Source organism: Etheostoma cragini, chromosome 17 (genome assembly GCF_013103735.1).
Source record: "Etheostoma cragini isolate CJK2018 chromosome 17, CSU_Ecrag_1.0, whole genome shotgun sequence".
NCBI classification, from domain to species: Eukaryota; Metazoa; Chordata; class Actinopteri; order Perciformes; family Percidae; genus Etheostoma; species Etheostoma cragini.
Window position 1 is genome coordinate 13422720 of NC_048423.1, and position 23402 is coordinate 13446121.

At 37.8% G+C, this 23402-nt stretch overlaps 1 protein-coding gene across 3 annotated transcripts in view; it reads right to left on the reverse strand.

The window, feature by feature from the left end:
* The window catches only part of khdrbs2 (KH domain containing, RNA binding, signal transduction associated 2), a 60213-nt gene that overhangs the window by 21253 nt on the left and 15558 nt on the right, over positions 1 to 23402 (reverse strand). For all 3 annotated transcript variants that reach the window (XR_004660220.1, XR_004660221.1, XM_034898879.1), the window contains exons 3-5: positions 14959 to 15075; positions 9629 to 9775; positions 350 to 477 (exon numbers count right to left, since the gene is read on the reverse strand). Coding sequence is in view for 1 of the 3 variants with exons in the window: in XM_034898879.1 (XP_034754770.1) it covers positions 350 to 477; positions 9629 to 9775; positions 14959 to 15075 (392 nt within the window). In the remaining 2 variants the exon portion in view is untranslated. The remainder of the gene's footprint in view (positions 1 to 349; positions 478 to 9628; positions 9776 to 14958; positions 15076 to 23402) is intronic.

Genomic DNA, 23402 nt, shown 5'->3' on the forward strand with positions numbered 1-23402 from the left:
GCAAGACTTATGCTTTAAGGGAGGTATGTAAAGTCTGTAACTGTGACCATGGGGAATACCCATTTATGTTGTCACCAGTATGTGAACTGTACATGTTTCAACTATAAGTGACATGTTACAATTGTAAGTTTTAACATGTAAGACAAAAAACAAGTGGTGAGTACGAAATTCCGCTTTTACAGCAGAAGTGTTCTGAAATGAAGACTGCTCCGTTTTCTCAAAAATATTTTCTAATAACACTAACCTTCAAAAATTCACAACTTTACGTAGCCCTGATTATTGTATTTGAATGAATACTCCACTTCTTTCAGAAAACCTTTCTTTAAAACCACTGTATTCAGTACTTTACCCTGTGGATATTGTAGGTGCTTGTCGTACGCTCCTTCCTTGCACACTCCTTCCTCTGCTCGACTTGTCTGAGCCGTTCAACAGGGAGAGCTCTCTCAGTTGCTCCTGTCTGATCTCGTCATTGTAGTCCTGCGGGGAACAAAATACAGCATGTTTCAAAAACAAGGACATTTGTCTTCTGACTGCAACAGATGCTCGCAACAGCAGCAAATGTCATCTGATCAAAATGATCTTGACACACACAGGAAACACATGGCGTTGCCGAGCATTGAATACTCAATGAAGAACATTTTCTTTTGGTTTTGTTCGGACACAAAATGTAGGGGAGAGATTATTAGTGTAGGAAACGACAATAAATGTTGCTCAAAACAGCCGTGGATGTATTCTTAGAAGTATATTAGTATGATTAAAACAAGGGAAAAGGGGGCAGAACTAGTATTAAGATTGTGACAACAAATGGCCTTCTGAATGGAGGGAAGACCAAACAAGGAATACATTTCCCAAACCTGTACATGGAGAAGAATGAGGACGTAGGGAAAAAAAACTAAAACATTGCTAAGTTTGTCAGCACATACAGCCCATAAATTTCAATAACTTTGTGAAAAATATCGTAATCTTGTGATTTTGAACCATTTTTCTCAACCCGTTATCAAAGATGATAAAGATCATAAGGGAGTGGACAAAGCAGTTTTCATTATCTTGTCATTGCTGACAGATAAACAGACTTTTTTCTCAGAAACACTTAAGTAAAGCACACAAGATTTGTTACCCCGGGCTAAATGTGTTTGTAATGTCACCAAAGCAATGGAGGCAGCAACCTTTGGTCCTAAGTATTTATGACAGCCAATTTTAGTAACTTTGTTGGGTCTTTCTGACTGGATGACTGGGTGTCAGGCCCTGGAAGTGGAGCCAGAAAGCCCCCCAAACACAAATTTCAATATAAATAGAGGTCATTACAGACAAAGTAAGACCAACAATTTGTATTTGCAAAAACTAGTTTCCAGAAACGCTAAACAGTGAAAGATATGAGAACACAACAGTTTTATTTATTATTATTATTGGTGGCTTTTTAGGCCTTTATTTTACAGGACAGCTTAGACTTGAAAGTGGAGAGAGAGGGAAAGGGATATGCCGCAAAGGGTCGCAGATTAGATTCCGGCCTGCAACCCTTTGCGGCCTATTCGTCTCCCTCTCTGCCGCGAGGAACCGAGCCTCTGTACATGGGGCGCATGCTTTACCAGGTGAGCTACCCAGGTATTGCTATACAACAGTACATTAATTGCACATTGATTCACGGGATATAATTCTGTGTAGAGTGCATTGATGTGACAAGGACAGACCATTAACGGTTGTGCAGGTTCTGTGTAAGTGAGATTACAGCTCATTCACACAGTATAATCTAATATTCAGGTGGATGGTGTCATCGTTGACAGGTATTTCACCTTCTTTTCATGCTACACTATATTTTCATTATCTATGAGCCCACCTCCACCATACTGAGTCCTGAGGATATTGCAGAAGAGTATTTGTCTCCTCTATGATTTGCATCTTTTTGACACTGAATGTAATCAAATCTTTTACAAAAGCCTACTATTAGATTTAAATGATTTTGTGTGAAAGGCAAAAACAATGAAACTCTGTAGACAATTTGACAATAAATGTATACATGTGTTGAAAGTAAAAATTCTTGTGGACTCAGACAAAACTTTAGCAGCCAAATGTGCAATCACACTCATGTTTTATTTTTTTAAACCTTCATGTTTCATGTTTTTGCAAGAACGCTCTGATCAGAGTCACACATTCATACCTGGAAGGTTGATGGCCTTGCTCAAAGGCGCTTTGATATAATTTTCTCATCTTTTTTTTGATTGATATTGTTAGTGGGTCTTTTCAGCATCAACTTATCAATATGTTAAAAAGATTTGAGACCTCCTCCCCTCCAAAACGTTTTGTTTTTTTCTTTTACTTGAATGTTTTACCTTCAATTTGCAGATTGATTTTCAGTTTGACATTTGAAGGCTGGGCTGCAGAAGAGGAAAAGCTCCTCTGTGGTTACCCTAAATCTGAGAATATGATGATTTCTTTCGACTGATAATTTATGGTTAATGTCTTTTCATGTCTTTTTATTGAAGAATTTTCTTTTTGTTATTATTATTATTACAGCTATTTTTGTCATCTTTTTCTCGTCTTTTTTTCCCTGCTAAAACGGATGCAGGAAATTTCCTTATAAGACAAAAACCAAAAACCAAATAATTTTCCTCAATTTTCTGTCACGTTATTTGGAGGTCTCCATTTAAGGTAATAGGATATTTATCATACAGGGACCATATCATGCACACAGTTAGACTCCCACATCACAGGAGGAGTAGAAAAATACACTGCACACATGTGCTTCTCTTGTTAATGAATTAATAAGGCCTACAGCACTCTGATGGTTTGAAGGAGACTGGCAGGGATTTTAATTGGAAAGCTGGCAGCTTATCCAAAGCACAGAAAACCTGCCAGAGCTTGTAAAAGTTAACTGTTGACAGAGGCGTTAACGTGAGTATACAGAGATAAACCCCATGCTGAGGCTTCTCAGGTCAGACTGTTTGCTTACTGAGATTAACTCTGACCATGCATGACTCCGTGAACACACACAATGCCCTTCACAGAGCTAAAGTTAAACTTTAAGGGGTCAGCAAACGAAGCTTGGTGATACCAATCACTCTTGTGTTTTTGTCTACCTGCTACATGTTTCTGTTGCTGGCTGTGTTGACTGATTTATTGCCCTAAGCATTTGGCTATCTTATCTCTCAGTGATATGAGTCAGTCTGCTGCTCGCTGCAGGACCATTTACGAATGAACTGCTCCTGTAGCCTTGGACATTTTTCTGGCAAACAATACCACATAAAAAATTAATTCAGCATTTTTGGATAATCAGTCTCAGTGGATCTTTAATTACAAAGAGATGTTGATCTCCTCTGAGACCTCGAGGCATCTAGTGACATGATTTAAATGAGTAAATACATTTTCTCCAACAGAAAAAATATTAGAGAGATAAACAAAGACAACAAATTAATTCCAGATTTTAAATAAGTCTTTGTTGGATAACTAATACAGTTATCTTAAGGTAGCTACAGTACCTTTTTGATCTATACTATTAATACCACTTTAATGAGATTACTATTGTAACATTGTAGATGTCAGATGATGTGTAAACGTTAGCTTCTTAAGAGGACAGATCTAATAAGTCAATGGTAATATACTGTATAGTGTTGTGTAGAGTGATGTGAATGAACCAATTTCAATTTCAAAGAGCTAACAAATGTCTGTCAATATGTATCTCATGTTTGATCAGCTGACGCAAAGGACTCCTACCATCTCCATCCATCTAGATGACTGCACACCCCTCTCATGTTTGGTGAATGGAATGTTTCAGAAACAGCTCTCACAGAAACAGCTTTCTCTCACAAAATGTTGTGTCTGCACTGCTGGATGGGCAGAACTGAAATGTGTGATACATTATGTCCCCTTACACAGCATGCATACAGGTAAATTTGCAGGGACGTATGGTTCTACAAACATCCACTCATTTTGCAGAAATGACACCCTCGGAGAAAGAGTTTGTTTCAATTTACAAAAAAAAACGGCATCAATGTAAACCTTTTTTGAAAGCAGTGGAAAGGAGACCAGTGCATTTTGAGTGGATTTCTTTAAGAATGTGGTTTGCAATAACATCAATGGTAAAATCCAACTTTAATTTACATCTTAGAGAGAACGTAAATCCATACAGTGCACAGCACATTGCTTGTGCGTCTAACTTGATTGTGCTGCGTCATGAAGATGGGTGCATGGTTTGATGCTGAATACATACTTTCGAGGTCCTAATGCAGCAAAACATAAGTGAACCACAATGTGAAACCTAAAATTTGTTTATACTTACAGTACTAGTCAAAAGTTTGGACACACTTTCTCATTCACTTGAATAGGAAAGCCTGTCCAACCTTTTGACTAATACTTTATATATAGTGGGCTATTATAGATGTTAATCAATGTCAAGTTCTTTAAAGTTAACTTACAACACAAATTGCAACTCTGTTATTTCCACAGCAAAATCTGACCTGCTTTGTTTACAACACCTGTGCAGTATTTGCATAAGTGCCTCTGCAACATCAGGCCAATCTTCAATGTTGATGATGAGGCTTATTCTCACATGGATCAAATAGATTACACAAAATTTAAACACAAAACAGTCACGTTTTAATAGCATTTATATTGTAGTTTGACTTTACGTTTGACTTCATGAAAAAACAAATTACTCCCACATATCTTATTCAAGCATCTGTGCCACCCTCCGTCTGCCAAAATGCAATTTGGCCTGAGATGAAGACCACAAGCTTATCCAGCTGAGAGCAAGAGCTCCTATCCTTCTCCAGTGCTTGTCGCTCTCAGTCTGTATCTACAATATTCTACTGATTAAGGTTCCTGTTTGCATTTCTTTTCTTTTCTAGGGTGCATAACTGTGAGCTGACAGCACTGACAGCCTTTCTGTTGTAACATTTTGTTTTATGGCAGTTATGAGGGCTCGCGTTCAGACAAGATTGCTCTCCTGTGTGTTCTATTTCTGCTCAGGACAAAATTAATTACACAGCATAATTCATGTAAATTGTAATTGGAAATTGTCACACTGTTACTGTGTTTTTAATTTTGATTCATATCAGAAGATACACACAGTTTTTTTTATATCAGAATAAAATAATTTATATACATTTTTCCTGCTGAAGTGTCATTTGAACAAAAAGGAAATGCACATGCATTCAGTGTGTGCATGTTTTTTTCCTACTTTTAAGTCTACTTCTATTGATCAACTGTTAGTGAGCATTACCTTTGTGTATTATACAGGGCTATTTATTTTAAGACATCACAGGGATGACGCTATATTAAAATGGATTTTACATTGGTTGAAGATGGACCACATTAATTTTTTTTCTTTAAAGATAGATGAGAAGAAAGAGGAGTAGAAATGAAAGGAAAAAAATTATCATGAGTGTCTCTCACCTAAGCTCACATGCTCTGACAGATTGCCAGCTGAACCAGCAGCGCAAGTCACTTAACCACACATTGTCATTATGGGAGACAGCTACACGTCTCTTAAGATTGGTTCCTGAAGCATAATGGCACATAATCAGGTGTTGATTGGCCTATAGAGAAGGACTAGTTTACTTGTTGGGCCAGCAGCAAGAAGCAATGGTGTTGCACACCAGCTGGCTCGATCATGAATGTTTGTAACTGGCTCAATAATTTTTAGTCTTTTTTTTTCTCCTTAGCCAACTTGTATTTGGTGAATTCTACATTTTACATGCTGAGCTGACAACGAACTGATGTCTTGTAGATTAAAAAAATAGTCCATCAATTTTGAATTGCTCTCCACTTTGAAGCAAAACAAATCAAACACATTCTTCTTCCTTTTTAGACCTGGCAAATATATTACCCAGAATGCAACTTGACCGCTGACAGTTTGATTGGAGATTTGGGTATGTAATGCTCAAGGGGATAAGCAAGCATCCAGAAAACGTACATCCCATGGGGAAATTCTTCTTCTTCTGCTAGCATTCCATTGAATGCCATTCAGTTCAGCATCACTTTGACAGTGACTAACTTTACATCTGAAGCGTTTAAAGACTCTATTTGTCCATTGTTTCTTTCAAAAGAAACACAACAAAGTATTAAGGGCTCTTTTACCTTGTATCTCATGTTATGGCCCCTTAGCAGCTGTTTTTGTAAACATAACCATGCAATCTTCCGTCACATAGTAGAAAAATCAACGTATTATCAGGAGAAGCTCACAGACAATCTGGGGGACGTGGAGGCACGGAGAACCCTATAGAGATTCCATGAAAGTCAATGAATTTATATGAAGTAACATTTATCCACAAACAGATTTCTCTTGGTGCAGCTACCAGAAGACTTACAACTTTCAGACAGGTTGCTCATGTCACATCTATGTCATCAACCTCAGTTTGAGGCTGCGCAGTAATGCTCAGCTATCACCCCAAAAGTGCTTCTAATTCACTTCCACTGGTCTCCCTTGAAGACTATGGTGTCGCTGTATCCATTTCTTTTACTGTCTATGGAAATGCTACAACAACAACAACAACAACAACAACAACAATACAGTAACCATATTTGTTAATACACAGTGAAGAAATAAAAACAAGACAAAAAGCAGGACACACTTGCCACTCTCCACCAGAGGCAGGAAACATCTGTCACTGGATACTGACAGATGCCTGTTGTGTCACATAATGTCCAGTTAATTTGCAAATCTTTTGCCAAGATCTCTGAAGAAGCAAGCATATGCTATACAATTGTATTCATTTTATTGATCACATTGATGATTAAATTTCAGGACAAAGTGATGTTTTCCCCCTTTCTAACTTTTCTAAATATCCTCAGGTTTCATTCCTGCTCACGATGAAAAGACAATGAAAGGTAGGACGTAAGATCTGATTAAGAGCAAGATATAACTAACATTAATGTTTTTCCCCAGTTTTCAAGAACTGAAGTATAGTATGTCAAAAAAAATGTCATGAAAAGGACTAGCCAGGACTGCGTATTGAACCTGGGTCAGAGTGCCTAGTGACTACTTGCTGGTTTGCTGTGGAACAGCACTACTCACTGTGTCCCCAAATTATTTATGTTGAAAACATTGATAGCAGAGTATGTTGAAAAAAGCAACTAAAACGTCATATTATAGTATGCCTTTATGTTGAAGAATTGTATGTCTAAAAAAATGTTAAATAAGTCATAGAATTGTATGTTAAACAAAGCCGTTAAAAAGTCAAAGAGTAAAAGGCCAGCGCGGACTGGGTATGAGCCTGCAGTTATTTCTTGCTGGTTGCGTGTTAGCAGCAGTGCTAACCTTTGATCCAGTGTACCACAAAAGTAATTATGTTGAAAACAGTGATAGCATAGTTAGTTGAAAAAAGCAATTAAAACGTCATAGTATGTTTTTATTTTAAAGAATTTAAGTTTAAAACAGTCACAGCAAAGTATGTTGAAAAAAGACATTAAAAAGTTGTCGAAAAATTAATAGTTTAGTATGTTGAAAAACGTATAAAAAAGTCATAGTACTGTATGTTGAAAAAAGTGATTAGAAAAGTAAAAGTATAGTATGTTGAAAATTGTCATAGTATATAGTATATAGAAAAAAGTCATTTAAAAGTCATACTATGTCATAATAAAAAAGTGATGAAATTTTCACAGTACAGTATGTCTAAAAAAAAGCATTTAAAAGTCAAAGTACGGTATGTCAAAAAACAGTCATAGACATGACAAAAAAAGCTATTAAAAAAGTAATTGCATTGCATATCGAAAAAAGTGATAAAAAAGTCATAGTATAGTATAGCAAGACATCTCATGGTAAAGTGTGTCTAAAAAAAAAATAGTATAGCATTTAGAAAAAAAGTGATAAAAAAGTCATACTGTATGTCAAACAAAGCCGTGACAAAGTCAAAGAGGAAAGAGCCAGCCTGGACTGTGATTGTGAGTTTGAAGTGATTCATTGCTGGTTGCATGTTGGCAGGAATGCTAAGTTCTGAGCTAGTGATAGCATGGTATAGCAAAAAAATGTCAAAGTATTGAATGTTGAAAAACATTATAACAAGTCACAGTATTGTATTTGAAAACAAGTGATAAAAAAGTGATATTATAGTATGTCAAAAATTGTCATAGTATAGTATGCAGAAAAAAGTAATTTAAAAATCAAACCAGTCTCAGAGTGTGCAGTAACTACTCTCTGTTTCGCTGTTAGAGAAGTGCTATCCACTGTGCCACCAAAAAATGTACAATGAAAACAGTCCTAGCACAGTATGTTGAAAAAAGCCATCAAAAAGTCAAGTATGGTATGTAAAAAAAAAATAATCAAAGTATAGTACGTCGAAAAAAACGTCATAACAAGGGCCAGCACAAACTGGATGTTGAACCTGGGTCAGAGTCTGCAGTGACTACGTTTTGGTTTGCTGTTGGAGCAGCACTATAGACTGTGCCTACACAGAATATATGTTAAAAACAGCCATGGTAAAGTATGTTGAAAAAAGCCATTAAAAAGTCATAGTATGGTATGTCAAAAAAGTATGATATGTCAAAAAAATCATAGATTAGTATTTCTAAAATTAATATACTGTACAACTATACAAAACTGTAAATCAGCATTGGAGATTGCATTGTCCACTCCCACCTGCCACTAGTTAACATTCTATGTGCATTCTCATCTACAGTAAGGATTTTATGTCACTTAGTTAAATCTTACTGAAATGGTTTTTGATTTTTACAAACAACTGTACTGCCTAAACTGTATCTTCTCATTGAATGTTTGCGCCTACTAAAAAGAACTGTATTACAGCCAATCCTTTTTAGACTAATTTAGAATACACAATACCTCATCTTTTCTGTAAACATTGCAATAAAGCAAGAGCCAAGACTGCGCCAGCAATTTAAATTCTTGGAAAGACTGTCTTGCAGTAAAGCATTGCATTTACTGCAGTTTGTACAGTGACCACAACCCACAACCAAATATGTTTAGCTTTTACTTGTCTTTCAATGAAATATTTGCCATTCTTTGAAAAGCTGTTTGAAGAAAAAAAAGACCTGGATGACATGGAAGACATGTCCAGTGATTTATTTTTAGTGAGTGTTTTTCCTGAATTTCAACACGCAGAAACATCAGGAGCAGATTAATAACCCTGTATTACTTTACTTGTTTTTTGGCAGACAGTGTTATGTAATTTGTATTTGGAAGGCTCTGAACTGCTTGGTGCAGATGCAGTATTCTCATCCTCTTGGCTCAGTGAACAGATATGCTTGTAAATACATTGGCTCAGTATAAGAAGAAGCATAAACTCCATAAAGTAGACTCAAGCAGCACAATTCCTCTATTAGGCTTGTCACATTTGCAAAGCTTGATTAATATTTACAGCTTAGACTCAGCAAGAGTACACAACATGCACATTAATTATTGCTAAGTTCTTTGGGGTATAAGCTGCTGGAGTCTTGCAACTTTTTCCCATACTGCATATTAATTGCTGAATACATTATTCTTCATTTATAAGTAAGGACATTACAGGGTAGTGGTTGTAACACATATACAGCTTCACACTCATATCTTAGTCTTATGTTAACAAATCCTGGATACTGTAAACTCTTTGTTGTTAATAAGCCTGTTTGGAGAAATGATCAAGTCAGCATGACTGATGTTTGTATACGGCGCACAGGAATGAAAAAATAAGAATAAACTTACTGGAACTAGGAATTTTTTAATCTCCTCCAAGGCATGACTCATGCGGGAATAGGCCTCTCCAGGTGGAGCAAAGACTTCAATTAAAACATGAAGATCATTACTCAGATGGGCGTATTTGGCCTCCCCACTTTTCCTTAATTCTTCTTCCTGTGACAAAAAAAGGCAAGTAAGGATTTTTACTCGTTAAAGAGAACACAAAGTTATATTCTTCTATTGTACAAAAACTAAATGTATGATGGATAAAACAACTTTTTTCATCTAATAGCATTAAAATGCAATTGCATTGCAATACAAAATGCATTAATGACTAGAGACAGTTTGGATTATTTTTTGTTGCTCTACCTACGTAAGGTTACCACTGAGAATGCTGGTGGCTGGTTTGATTATAAGGCCAAAGTTTGAGCTGAATGCTAACGTCAGCATGCTAACATTCACTCCATGACAAGGCTAACATGCTGACGTTAAGCCTGTATGTTTGCCATGTTTACTCTTGTAGTTTAGTGTGTTAGCATGCTAACATTTGCATATTAGCACTAAACACAAAACTTTTCTTAATGATATGGGACTTTTTCCTCACTTGCGTAAGGAATAACAGAAATAACTTTCTAGTAAATAATTACTGCTTATCTGACAACTACAGAAAAAAACGGACTGGATAGTTGAGCTCGGTCATAGATTGTGGCACCCGGGGTGCTGTCAGTGAATGTTTTTTTTCCCAATAGAAATTGCATTTTGTGATTTGTTGTGAAGAAAGCTCTGCAGGCTCCAAAACAACTACAGGAAATGTTTAAATTTATTGACATCTTGTGACCCACACATGACATATAGTTCAATTCATCTTAATTGTCAGTGAATGAATTGGTAAATGCTTGTGCAAAATGGAAGTGAGGTTTTTCAAGAGGACAAATCAAGGAACAAAATGAAAGAAATACAGTCCTTTAAAAAGGCAAAAAAGGGACAAAACCCTATACTGTATCAGGAATTAATACCACAGACAGATTGAGGAGGACCGGTTTATTCAAATGGGTCTTAGTGGTCATACAGTCATCAACAGACAGGCAAAAAAGATTAAAAATGTAAAGAGGTGCAGCTGGGGAGGCAGCAAACTGATTAGCAGATGATGGACAGGTGTGCCATGCAGGAAAACACACTGAGGACGCCTGGTGGACAGGTAATGCATGACCGGCAAAAGTACTCACCCACATATTCCGGAGTACGGGAAAGTACTAAAGTACAAGTAGTACTAACTACTAGTAGTATTAACTTCTTTACTCAAGTAAATAACAAAGTACAAGGCTTATAAAAATTTACTACAAGTATAAAAGTAAAAGGACATGGAAAAAAGGCTTTGAATGCCATTGCCTACATTTTAAATGGATGTCTGCCATTAGGCCTAAACCATCACATGTATGATTATGGTGACAGAGACTGGGACTCCAGGTTAATACGATTCTGTGAGAATTCACAGGTCCAGTTTCTATTTTTTAATCTTCCCCTTTTGAAGGATTGAAGGAATTCTACAATTCTACAATTGATGGAATCTACATGTGTGTGTGCTCAGGTATGACTTCTGGAAAGAAAACAAAGGATGCAATATAAATGACTAATCAGGCAAGTTTTTGTTAAAATGTAAGGGATAAAAGTCTAAAATGTTAACAAAAATAAATAGTAAAGTAAAAAATATCTGAAAAAATCTACAGTGTACTTTTTTGCCTGTCTGTAGATGACTTTCCATCTCTAGGCATGACAAGTTGACACACACAGATATCCCTTTGTCTATGGGAGAGAACGGAGAGGGAAATTATGCAGGTGTCACCATGACAGAGACAAACAGCAGGTACAGTGTGATTTCTGTTTCTACATTAATTATAAGACTACTACTACACCCCAAGAACACAAGAACGGAGAAAACGTTTGGCAAGGTTTCCAGGGTAGCTATATTTAATTGCAGACTCCATTGTCACCATAAATGGCGCTATACAAAACAAAACAAAAAATTTGATATTATATTAAAAATGCTAAAAAAACAAAACAAAAGAGAATTACACATTCAAAAAAAGTCTGGTTGAACATCCATTACGTTGCTGGATTAACATGTTTTTCAGGGAACACACAACATCAGTCATACAGTATGCATCCTTAAAGCAAGAGAGAACACAGGATAAATGGTGAAAAACACCGGGGAAAAACGTATAAATGCAAAGAGGTGTTCAGTTTGTATAGGGGGCATTGAGTTAAATCCAGTCTACAAGAAGGCATTGATGTAAACAAAAGATGTCAATCCAAGCTCCTAATGCAAACTGTTCCAGTCCGATGACAAGAGAAAAGCCCAATCACCTTTCAGTGTTTACCCAGGTCCTGAGAGGCCCCTGCCTGAGGCAGCACTGGCTTTAAAGACTTAAAAGATCTGTACTATAGCTTGGGTTTTTAAAAAAACAGTTAATTTGTAATCTTGATTCTACACTGAGCCCATAATCTGAAGTGGAGATGTCTTTTCTACTTGTATGAATTACAAATTTGGCTTCTACATACTTAACAATGTAGTGGTTATTATAAAGACAAAATATATATTCTTTTGACCTGTTTTCAATCATCGTGCTCTGAAAAAAGTTGGGTGCTGAGTGCTTCACTCAAGGACACCTCAATGGTGGCTGTTAAGAGAAGCGAGAACGCCAGCCAATCTCGGGATTCAAACTTTTGTCCTTGCATCACAGGGCTGTTCTTTACTCTAGAGGAGAAATCAGCTTTAATTAAAAACAACACTCTTCAAATTTCAGCAGGCCTCACATTCACTGGCAGAGAGAATAAATCATTATGAATCAAATTGAAATGTGCATGTGGGGGAGGATTACCTTGTTTCCGAGTTGTTTCAATAGTGTCACTGAAATGTTGGGGAGAGTATTACAGCAGGAGCAACACACACAGCTTTACATTAGCTACTGTGACTGCAGTATGCCTGTGTTGAATCAATTAATATTATATGTTTACACTGTTATAAAGGATTGCAACTGCAAAATAAAATTATGTCTAACCTTGACGTGTTTGCTTATACTGTACAGTCTAGAGTAAGAGAGGTAAAATGAGGACTCTCTGCTTAAGCCCAATGGCTCAGCACCATGTTAACCTGGCAAATATCCCTGTGTGTTGTATTGACCATATGTGTGGGGTGGGCTGCCCTGATGCAAAATTTCCAAACCTGAGATAATACTCTGCTAACTGAGATGGTAGAAGTGTGTGATGACAGCTTTTGCTTGTAATTGGACTTTTGCTATGTCTGTACCACACTGCCTTGTGACCAGCTGCCTGGAGTGGCAGACAGCTTTTCAGTCACAACCTTTAGGTGTCAGTCTCATCACGGTGTCCTTCAGACTTGCCCAGATTGTACACAAAATGAATATAGCACCCAGAAAACATCAAGCAAAATCAGTTCGTCACATAGCCGGCCTTTGGTGAGAAAATACTGTTAGGGGTCTATTATTTTTTTTTTGTGGTGCACACGGTACCATGAATCTCCCTTAAACTGAAACAAATACACCATGCTAGTGATACTGGTGGCACTTAGAAATGGATTTATAACATAATAAAATCTCACATTGCTTTCAGTACTGTGCAGGGCAGCATTGCAACCTATTACTGCATGAATGCTATTATTTTACATTTTACAACCTCTTTACTTAATTTTACACACTGCAAACAAGTTAATGCAGCACATGAAGCTTAGGTAAACTGAATGGACTTAGTGGCAGGGAGCCAAAGTTTTAAACGAACTCCTACACTGGCCAAGGCACATTCAGAAATTTGATGGCAAAGACACGTCTCAGTGCCTTTAACCTTCATCAGGGTGAAAACTTTCAGCCTCACGATTATTATTAGAATGGAAATCAATGCAAAAAGGTTTTACCAGTAATTTCTAATTACAAGCCATACTGTGGTTACATCATTTGGGGCTTTATTAAGTTTACAAAAGTCTAGTCATCTAGAAGATTGCATTGTTAAAACTTTTTAAACTTTTTTTGTACTTTTTACAGACACATACAAGTAAAGCAATTGGATGCTGGAAAATGTGTATTACTAAACTACTGTACTGTATTACTGCACCTGCCATACATGCCCATTAAAAACTTGGCAACTCCATCCGCTCAAGGAAGTTGTTTCTACTGAATGCATCTTGTAGGGAAATTTCTTTTGTATGCTGCTGATCCCAAAGTCAAGAATTAATATCCAATCCCACTTATTTGTCAATTGTAAAGATTTTTCTTACTTTTGAGGCTTGTTTTGTGCTTTGTTTTACAAAGTGTCAAAGATCAAAATAAGATATGTATAATAAATATATACTGTATACAGTATAATAAATATATACTCCAGGATAGCTAATACATTGACTTTGAGGTGAGATTGTTTTCTCAAATTAACTTCCTTTTATATGCACAACAAGTATAATCACAAAGATTTGTTTAAACCTTAGTGACCTGAGGGCAACTGAAAGACTATATCTGATATATCAACAATAACATTAGCTTTAGCTGCTAAATGCAACACTAGGTTCACCAGCTAGTCACTATCTGTGTCGGTCTGCTGTTTGGTGCTGAGAAGCTAGTGTACAGTTTGTGAGATTTCAGAGCTTTTCTCACTGGAAACAGTCTGCTGAGGCCAATAAGGATGCTATGAGCGGTGTGGGTAAACCAAAACAGTTAACTTGCAGGATTGACAGCACATTTGAAACTTGCTAAGCTCTGTAAAGCCAAGGGATGCTGCAGATTTGGATTTCACATTGTCATTTTAAACATTGTTTATTATATCATTTTGGTTATAGACACTTGAAATGCAGCTCCAGTTACACCAAAGAGGTAGCAACACTGGAAGTATTTTGTTTTGTCCAGGCAATAGATGTCTGAATCCGAGGTTGTGCAGTAATAATAGCGATGTAACTCTATGCCAGCACACTGAGAGCTGCGTGAACACCAGATCCAGCAGACTGTCTGTGTACACGCTCGGATAAGTTTGGCTCCAGGGGACCACAAGTCAGCAGGATAAATGACTTTGGCAAAGATATTCATTACTTTGCATTTATAATTGACTATTACAGAATATGCTATTAAACAACACACAGAAAAACATAGCCATTTCCTCCTACATATGTTTGTCAACTGAAAGCTATTCATTCTATTCTGGGTGTTATTCATCTCAGTTACAGCTCAGATGTTGTTGGCTAGAATATTCTTCTGTGCTTTAGAAAAAATGTCAAGCCCATTGTTCCTGTAAATATTTCTGTTTGATCCATATCTTGGACCAGCCCAACAACCATATTTCAACATGTAGTGATATCTTACCTTGGCTTTATCCCTCATGGACCCTTTGCCGAGGATGGACATCTTCACTCCCGTCTCCTCTTGTAATCGTTTCATTGAATTTCCCCGTGGTCCCAGTAGCTTTCCGACAAAATTAAACTGTGACACAGGAAGAAAAAAAGCAATCAGAGGTCTTATCAATGCTTCTAACACATGTAGGAAGAGGACAAATAATGAAAAAGCTGACTTATATGTTAAGACAAATGTTTCTGAGGCAGTCTTTTTGTGTTGGATGTTAAAGGAGGTTCATCCGTTTGGAGAAAAGGTCAGAGGTAACAAAAGTTTTCACATTCATTACTCATGTCGAAGTATAGATACTAGGGTATAAATAGACTTCTGTAGAAGTTGAAGTATCAACTCAAGTTTTTTAATTAAGTAAAAGTGTAAAAGTACTGTTTCAAAACTATTTAAAGTATAAAAGTAACAGTAATGTAAGGGGAAAAAAATCATTTCTAAATGCTTTTTCAAATTAGACGGCGAGTTTTGGAAACAATTAGCTCGCAGTTGCGCAGAGCTTGCAGCACATTCGAAAGGAGTTTTTTTTGCATCCAACCATTTTGAGACATTCTTTCAGGTATGGCCGGGGATGCAGAAGGGTTTTGCTAGTGTTCCTGGCTACCAACCTCCTCGCTGGTACTTGGTTGGGACATTTCGCTCTTGAGTCTCTGCCACAGACATCTTCCTACTAGGCTACATGCATCTGCTATTTCCTTGCTGGTGTGTGACGTGATTTGTGTCATTTGCAGGTGCGATGGATCGCCTACAAACCATTAGGGTGTCGGAATGGTATGTGTTTATACTTCTCATCCAACCACAATCAAATTCACTCTATCCGGATAGCACAATTTATCTGAATAGGTTTTTGTTTTTTGTGTGTTTTTTTTTTAAAGATGACAAGCCGGAAGGAAAACAAGCCAAACTGAAATAGGAGTAACGAGGCTATTTTAAAATGTAAGGTGTAGAAAATACAGATAATTTGATGAATATGTAAAGGTAGAAGTAAAAAGTCTGCTGTAAATTAATTACTCAAGTAAAGATACCCAAAGTTTCTGCTTAAGTAAGGTAACAAAGTATTTGTACTTCGTTACTTCACACCTCTAAAAAAGGTCAACCATGAAACATGTTGGCTGGCCATTAGTCATCTATTATCAATACAATCTCACATTCCATTCCCCATTCATCATGTGAGAAAAAGCTTTCATGCAGCCTGTGATAAATCAATAGAATTGTGCTCTGTATGTACAGCACATTAAAGGTGAATACGACTCTCAGCTGCGGTCCAGCATAATGTAGGCATCCCTCCATTTGCTTGAACTGTGCCCTCGCTAGTCATGTATCTTATTGGCATTTAGGGTCATCCATGTCGTGCCTTAAAAAAAAAAAAAAAATGGAACATGGGCTCAAACCAATAATGTTCCTGAGATTGTTCCAGAGGTCAGTGCTGAAATAATGTCAGAAATAATGAGTTTCTTCCCAGTGGGAAATTAAGTAATACTATCCAGATGACAAACTATCAGATTCAAGCCTCGGGGCTCTGACTATCATTTCCCTCTCGCTGTGCACCAGCTAGTGTTCATATTGAGAGAAGTAGCTCTGGGTTGTTGAAGGCACAACAGTGCTGAGATTAGCGGTGATTAATCCAAGAGGTGAAACTCACAGCTGTAGACAAATGGGTCGTTTCTGAAGAAAATGTGCGCATAAGATCATTTTAAAAAAACAGGAGAATCTTTTACTACTTGAATTAAGCCCTTTCAAAATTACTTTTGCCCTCTCAAACATTATTTCTTAAATTGTAATACCTGGATCAACCTTAAAATGTTTGCTGCCAGATGAGATGATGAGAGACCACCTCCAGAGCTGAACAGGTGGTCAGCCGCCCACCACAACATACTCCTGCCAACCCTAAAATGATATTAACCTTTTCATGAAGCAGCTTCTCCCACTGTGGCTGAGCGGATAATAACTTCACCGCCAGCTGTGTGGCTGATGCAACTCAACTCTGACAACTGCAAACTCAGCTTATTTTATGAACATCATTAACATCATGGGTGAATGCTACAACTCAGGTTAGGGATTCGCCAAGGGATGCAGAGATGAGACCATCTTTAAAAAAAAGAAAAAAAAGAAACACATCTCTACTGTCCTTGCCTGTCCTCTGATAAGAATGATTAAGGCACCTTTGCGGATGCCTTTCTTCACAGGGGTTTCTTTGACAGGACTATCCTATAGCTGGCAGGGAACGTGAGAGCAGATGGTCGTTGCGGCTAAGTCGAGTGCGTGCTCGCTGAGCGGTAGGCGAAGAGTGGCCTGTTTTCATTAAGCTAATGAATGTCTGGAGCCACTCTGCTGCTCCATGGCGAGCAATTTGGGCTTTAGAAAGGGGCACGGTTCGGTGTTAAATGAGGTTTGAAATGATGCAATGTGCCCCCTGCAGTCTCAGCTGACAACTATGCAGCATTTGGATGCGAGGGTGTTGTGAATACAACAATTACACACTGACGTTTGAGACGTTGAACAAATAGTGGTAAAATGGGTGCATTGATCTATTAATTTGTGCTTCACAGTGTCATTGCTTCACAAACATTTAATTGAGAGCTTTTGTGTAGGATGTGTCTAATATATTAATCTCCATATTTATTCTGAAAAGCAATTTTTATACAGTTCTGTGTTGTACATGTCTACAGGGCTTAAGGAAGGAGGTGAAGATTGAGACATGTAACACTAATGGGAATCCACAAAGGCACTAATTCAGCGGAGCAAAGCACTTTTCACAACAACTTCAGTGACTGAAGCCTGTGCCTTAGTTGTACTATTGAATAAGATTACAATGATTTAAAAAAGAATATCCTCACAACTGACAGGTATGGTGGCCTTGAATGCTCAATGCACTGCAAAGCGAATGCAGAAATGACTAAATATAGAAAAACTCCACTAATCCGGCTAATACAAGCGAATATTTACACAAAACCATTCCCCCCTTGCACCTACAGGTAGTTTAGAGTCGCTGCCAAATCCACATGCATCTTTGGCATGCGGGAAGAAACCAGAAAAAAATGCTCCACACAAAAAGTCCCCAGCCGGCCAGCAGCTTCTAACCCAGAACGTTTTTCTTTGGCAACAGGGAGGCCACAGCGGCACAGTGTATACAAGTGTAATAGTAATTCGGCGGAGTACTTGTTTAAGGTGCAGTACATTGAGCGTCCAAAGCCACCATAGACAGGACCTATACACTTGAAAAACATGAACCTGTTGTTATATGTAATCCATTTAAATTATCCTACTTTTATTTGGTTATCCTGGTGTTTGGTTTCATAAATTTGATCAGTTCAGTGATCAACTTTTGTTGAACTATGTTTAAAATGAGTACAGGTAAATTATCTAGAAATGTTTTGTTTCCTTTCAACAAATGCAGTGTAGCATGAAAATGGTTTCATACAAGCTACGGTTGGCTTACCCACTTGATTAAAGGAGAATTCGGATCGATTTTAACATGTAGCTCTGTTGTTTGTACATTTTTAGTGCTGTCAGTAGCAAGAAAAATGAAAACAATCAGTGCTGCCTACACCGTGTTATCGTCCTGTTGGAGTTAGCACCCAACATGTTCAACATGTTCAAAATGTCTAACCATGTTCAGTGATTCCTTCTGAGTGAACACAGCTAATTTGACAGCTGTAGATGTGACAGAAAGTTGTTTGTCGACTAGTGTAGACTTCACCGGAAAAAAGGGAATAAACAAAGGTATGTGCACTGGCTGAATTAACACAACTGTCATGCCTTATGTGTCACATCTGCAGCAGTCAAATTCGCTGTGTTCACTTGGAAGGAAAAACTGCACATGGTAAGGCACTGGTTATGATATTTTTAACATGTTTAGAGGATAAAAACATGTTTAAAACTTGCCCTGTTTAAGCCTGTTGGGTGCAAAATCTAGCAGGAGGATTACTCGGTGACAACACCGATTGTTGTCATTTTTCTTGCTACTGACAGCACTCCAAAACAACAGACCTATGTGTTGAAATCGACTGGAATTCTCCTTTAAATCTTGCTATTCTCACACAGTGCACCGCATATTAAAGAGAGGGAACACCAAGCCCTTCTTCTTTCAGGTGAGTTTTTAAAGTTATGGAGATTCTGACAGCATCCCTGTGAATAGTAACCACAAAAATCCACTTGAGCTTTGAAATGAGTGCACCTTCTGCTTGTAATGTTTGGATCACGTCGCGGAGCATTGCCTTATATTAATGTAAAATGCTACATTATCAACCAACATATTGCAGCAGCAAGCTAACGAAGCTATGTCACGTCCGTTACATTGCCGTGCATTCTGTAGAGAAGATAGAGGCTCAGGGATGTGATGGTTCTCTTGGACTTTTGAATCATGCTAGGTTATAGATTGTTTCCAGATTAAAGCAATAGCCCCTGCAGATGTCTGTGCACATCCCTGGTCACTGGTCTGTACGTGCTACAGATAATCTACTTTTTAAAGAGGCTCAGCTAATTTGGAGCAAGTAGCAAAATCCTGTATCTTTTCTTTGTGTCAACAATTCAAAGCATCCTGCAGTAGGAAGGCTCAGTCTGGTTTGGTGGTCTCTCAGCTCATCTGAAGGCCATAGAAATACACTGAAGTGCTTATTATAAGCACAGCTCCTTGGAGTCTGTTACAAATCGGTGGGCCACTAAGTGGAGTGGCGTGGAGTTCACTGAAAGCCACGTAACGCGCATCGTCAGACTTACTGACAAAATCTCCCTGGACTCTGAAATTATGGAAACTTTTCAAGGTACTGTTGCACAGCAGATCCAATAACACAAAAACCTTTTCGGCTTTTAAGTTGGAAACTGTACACGGTGGCCGCCTTTTAATGCAGTTCACTGGGGCCAGGCATGATTTGCAGCTGTCCCGAGGCACTTATTGCCAGGTTAGCGAGCTGTGCTATTGGGGAAGTCCAGGTCCTGTCTGATAGGAGGATTAAAGCCTCAGGTAGAGGTTTATGCTTTAATGACAGCTATGGATGACTGGGCTGTGAGTGTGTCAGAAGAGTGTGTTCCATCAGCTCCACAGACATTAAAAGGAAGCAGAAGAGTGGTTGTTTGATGGGAGGGGTTGTTCACCTGGTTTAATGGTATCAGATAGGCCATTAAGGTACGACTTTACATTACAACTGTTAGTTAAAGATGTTGTCTTGTTCAAAAGATTCTTAAAACAACTTCCGGACACTGAATGTTCAAATTATTCACAGCTCCAATGCATTTCACAGAGAAAAGAATAATTGTGTGTTTATTTGCACAATTGCACATTTTCGTTTCTACCCTGACATCACAACAAACAGGAGCTTGAGAAATGTAACAACTCCCATTAATATGTAAACCCTTAACTGTTGCCCAGATGGCCTGCATGCACACAGACAGTAAACACAACAAATATCACAATCTCTGTATATTTTAACAGGTGGCAAACAACTTCAGCCAAGATCAATACAGACGAGCAGCCTGCAATGCCAACGTGACGCAACGCTACAAAGGCTGTCTAAGACCATTAAACTGTTCCAGACAAGCTGTGTTTTGTTGTCAAAGCAGCAGCTACATTGCTTTCCTGTTAGAGCAAAAGAAAATCAATCCACACAATGTTTTCCTACAAGTCTCTAACAAGCTATGGCCTTTAAATGACTAATAACAAACAACCCTTATTTTATTAAATTGAATCCCTTTCACTTTTACATTACAGTATGTAGAAGGTGTCATGTTTGACAGTTAATATGCAGGAAAATAACCTCCATTTCACAATGGTAAATTAAACTGGAACTTTCAAAAACTGCAAGCTGTAACACATGACATTAGCATATCACAAGGGAGTCATGTTTACGTCCATCTGATGAATGTAAGTCCAATGTTGATTCTCATGTTTTGCTTTGGTCTGGTTTCAGCCAACTCCTGAGAAAGACACCTGGCTCTTTAGCTGCTAATTGCCTTACAACCTGCACTAGCAAGTTAGGGTTCAAACCACAAAGTAATAGAACCCTTCTATGTTTGTCTGTTTTAGTTATTATAATTATTTTTGGTGTGCTCAAATTCCCGCGAACTGGAATGAGCTAGAGGGGGCACTAAAAGCGCAAGATAGGTGAGTGGCATTTTACTATAAATCACATATCCATTGTCCAACCATCACCAATCTCTCAGGATATGTCCTCATAGGTACATGAACCACACCCTGAAAGTTTCATTCAAATTGAACACCATGGGGTTCTATAAATGCAAGCAAACTGCAGGTGATACAGTGCAGACCAGGCTATAAATTACTAAATGTTTGTCCAATCAACATAGAACTTCCAGAAAATGTTTACATAATGACCTCACACATACAGTACACTGCAAGTCTCATTCAAATTGACCACTAGGAGGCGCTTTAAATGCCTCATTAATACCTTAATGCTCCAATAACTGGACGTGGAATGACGCAAATCATCGTTTGAGCTTGGAATCGGAGCTTGCGGCTTTATTAGCAATTGGTTTTGTGTTGGTCATCTGCTTTTCGCAAATTGCTGTGAGCTTGACTGAGCTACATATCACACTGAATTAAAAAATAAATATTTTTGACAAATCAGTTGTAGGCATTTTAAACAAAGCGCACTGTTTGTCCAATCGTTACAAAGCTTGCAGGATAAGATTTATAACGATGTGTGAAATTAATTTGAAGTCGCTATTGAGAAAAAGGTTTGAACCCACCAATCGCCGCTTGCCGCTATATTCTCTAACCATGTCTGCTGTTTGGCGCTACTCAAGTAGCATAGAGTGGTTTTATCAACTGCCTGTTGCTATTAGAAATACGGTTGATGAGAGTGGTGAGAGGCCGTAAAACCAAAACAACGAGCTGCAAAACACAAAATGATCCGTAGAGCTGAAAGGAACTGCAGAGTCTGTGATAATTCTCTTTGTTCATTACGAACTACATTGTAGTCATTTGATATAGAGCTGGGTCACTGTAAATGTAGTGCAGTTTTAAACATGGCAAGGCATTTCATCTTTATTATATCTCATTGTGGCAGACAAAGTCATCATACAAACACTAATTCAGTAAAATCCCAGAGTGGAACTGTGATGCTATCGTACAAATGCTTAATTTTAATCCACACTCTGCTCCCTCTACTGTATTCAGCACTTATCTACGCAAAACACCTTTCCACATGATAGGCCTTTCTTTGGGACAATGACATCTCTGGGCAGCCAAAACTGGAATTCCTCTTTGAGTAGAGCAAAGCTGCTATTTAAAGGTCACAATACACCAAGACTGATAAGCTCAAAATTGTGGTGCCCACAAGGACAACATGCAATTTAATGTGTGTTGTACGGCCTGTGTACTGTCCTGAATGTACCTGCAGAATGGATAGTTAAAGCAAATACCCCGCAGTGGTAATACTTTAAAAACAAGCTTGTTTAAATGTGACATGAGTGAAAACATGTCTATTTGGTTTCTATCCAAATCAAAGTGATTCTAATTAAAAGGGAAGAAATCATTTTACATTCCCATGCACACACATGCAGATTAGTCTCAGCACTGGACTGAGACAAGCAGACAGTATCAGCCATTGGAAATCCATTTCATGCCCCAAGGTTATAAGATGCTAATCAAGCTGTCTCATTAAACAGCAGAGGATAAATTCAAGTTAAGCGATAATGAAAATGACTATGCTGCTTAATCATTTTTTTTTGCTGAGTAAATATCTCAGCGTACAATTTTGAGCCTTCCATAAGCATGCTGTGACTATGATTTGTTTACATGTCAAAACAGGACAGATACAAATGTACCTCCTCTTCTCCCGTAAACTGAGATCAACCCTGTTTTCAAGGTTTCATCCATTAGATTAAAGAGATTTAAAAAAGTGATGGTAAGGTCACTGGAGCAATGCACCACGGCCATCTTTCTTTATCTTGACAGGCTATAAAACGACAACAAACCTAATGTAGATTTTACAGAGAGTGGTGCACAAAACACACAAGTCGTCCCCTGTGAATGATGTATACAACTGGGACAGTCTGTAACAAGATCCCTCCATCATCCCTGTAGGTTTAATCCAGCAGCTGCATCTTTACCAAGTCTGAAATTTCAATTTAGTATCCAATCATCCAAACAACAAAACACACTTTATGAACACAAAACCAACTTAAAACAATTAACTTTTAATTTTGTAAATACAAAAATAAAGAAATTGTGGTAAAATGCAATTTAAAATGCATTACTCCTATTTTGAAATAAATATGTTCCTTTTTCATCCCTCCAGCAAACTCAATTGATGATGCTGACAGCTGAAAGTATATTATTATTTAGTGCTGAAGGGTTTGACTTGTACAATATCTTGATGGTTAACAGATGCTTCGTAGGTGACAGAGGGAGGATTTTGTTTGAGAAAATAAAGTAGGAAAATACAATATAG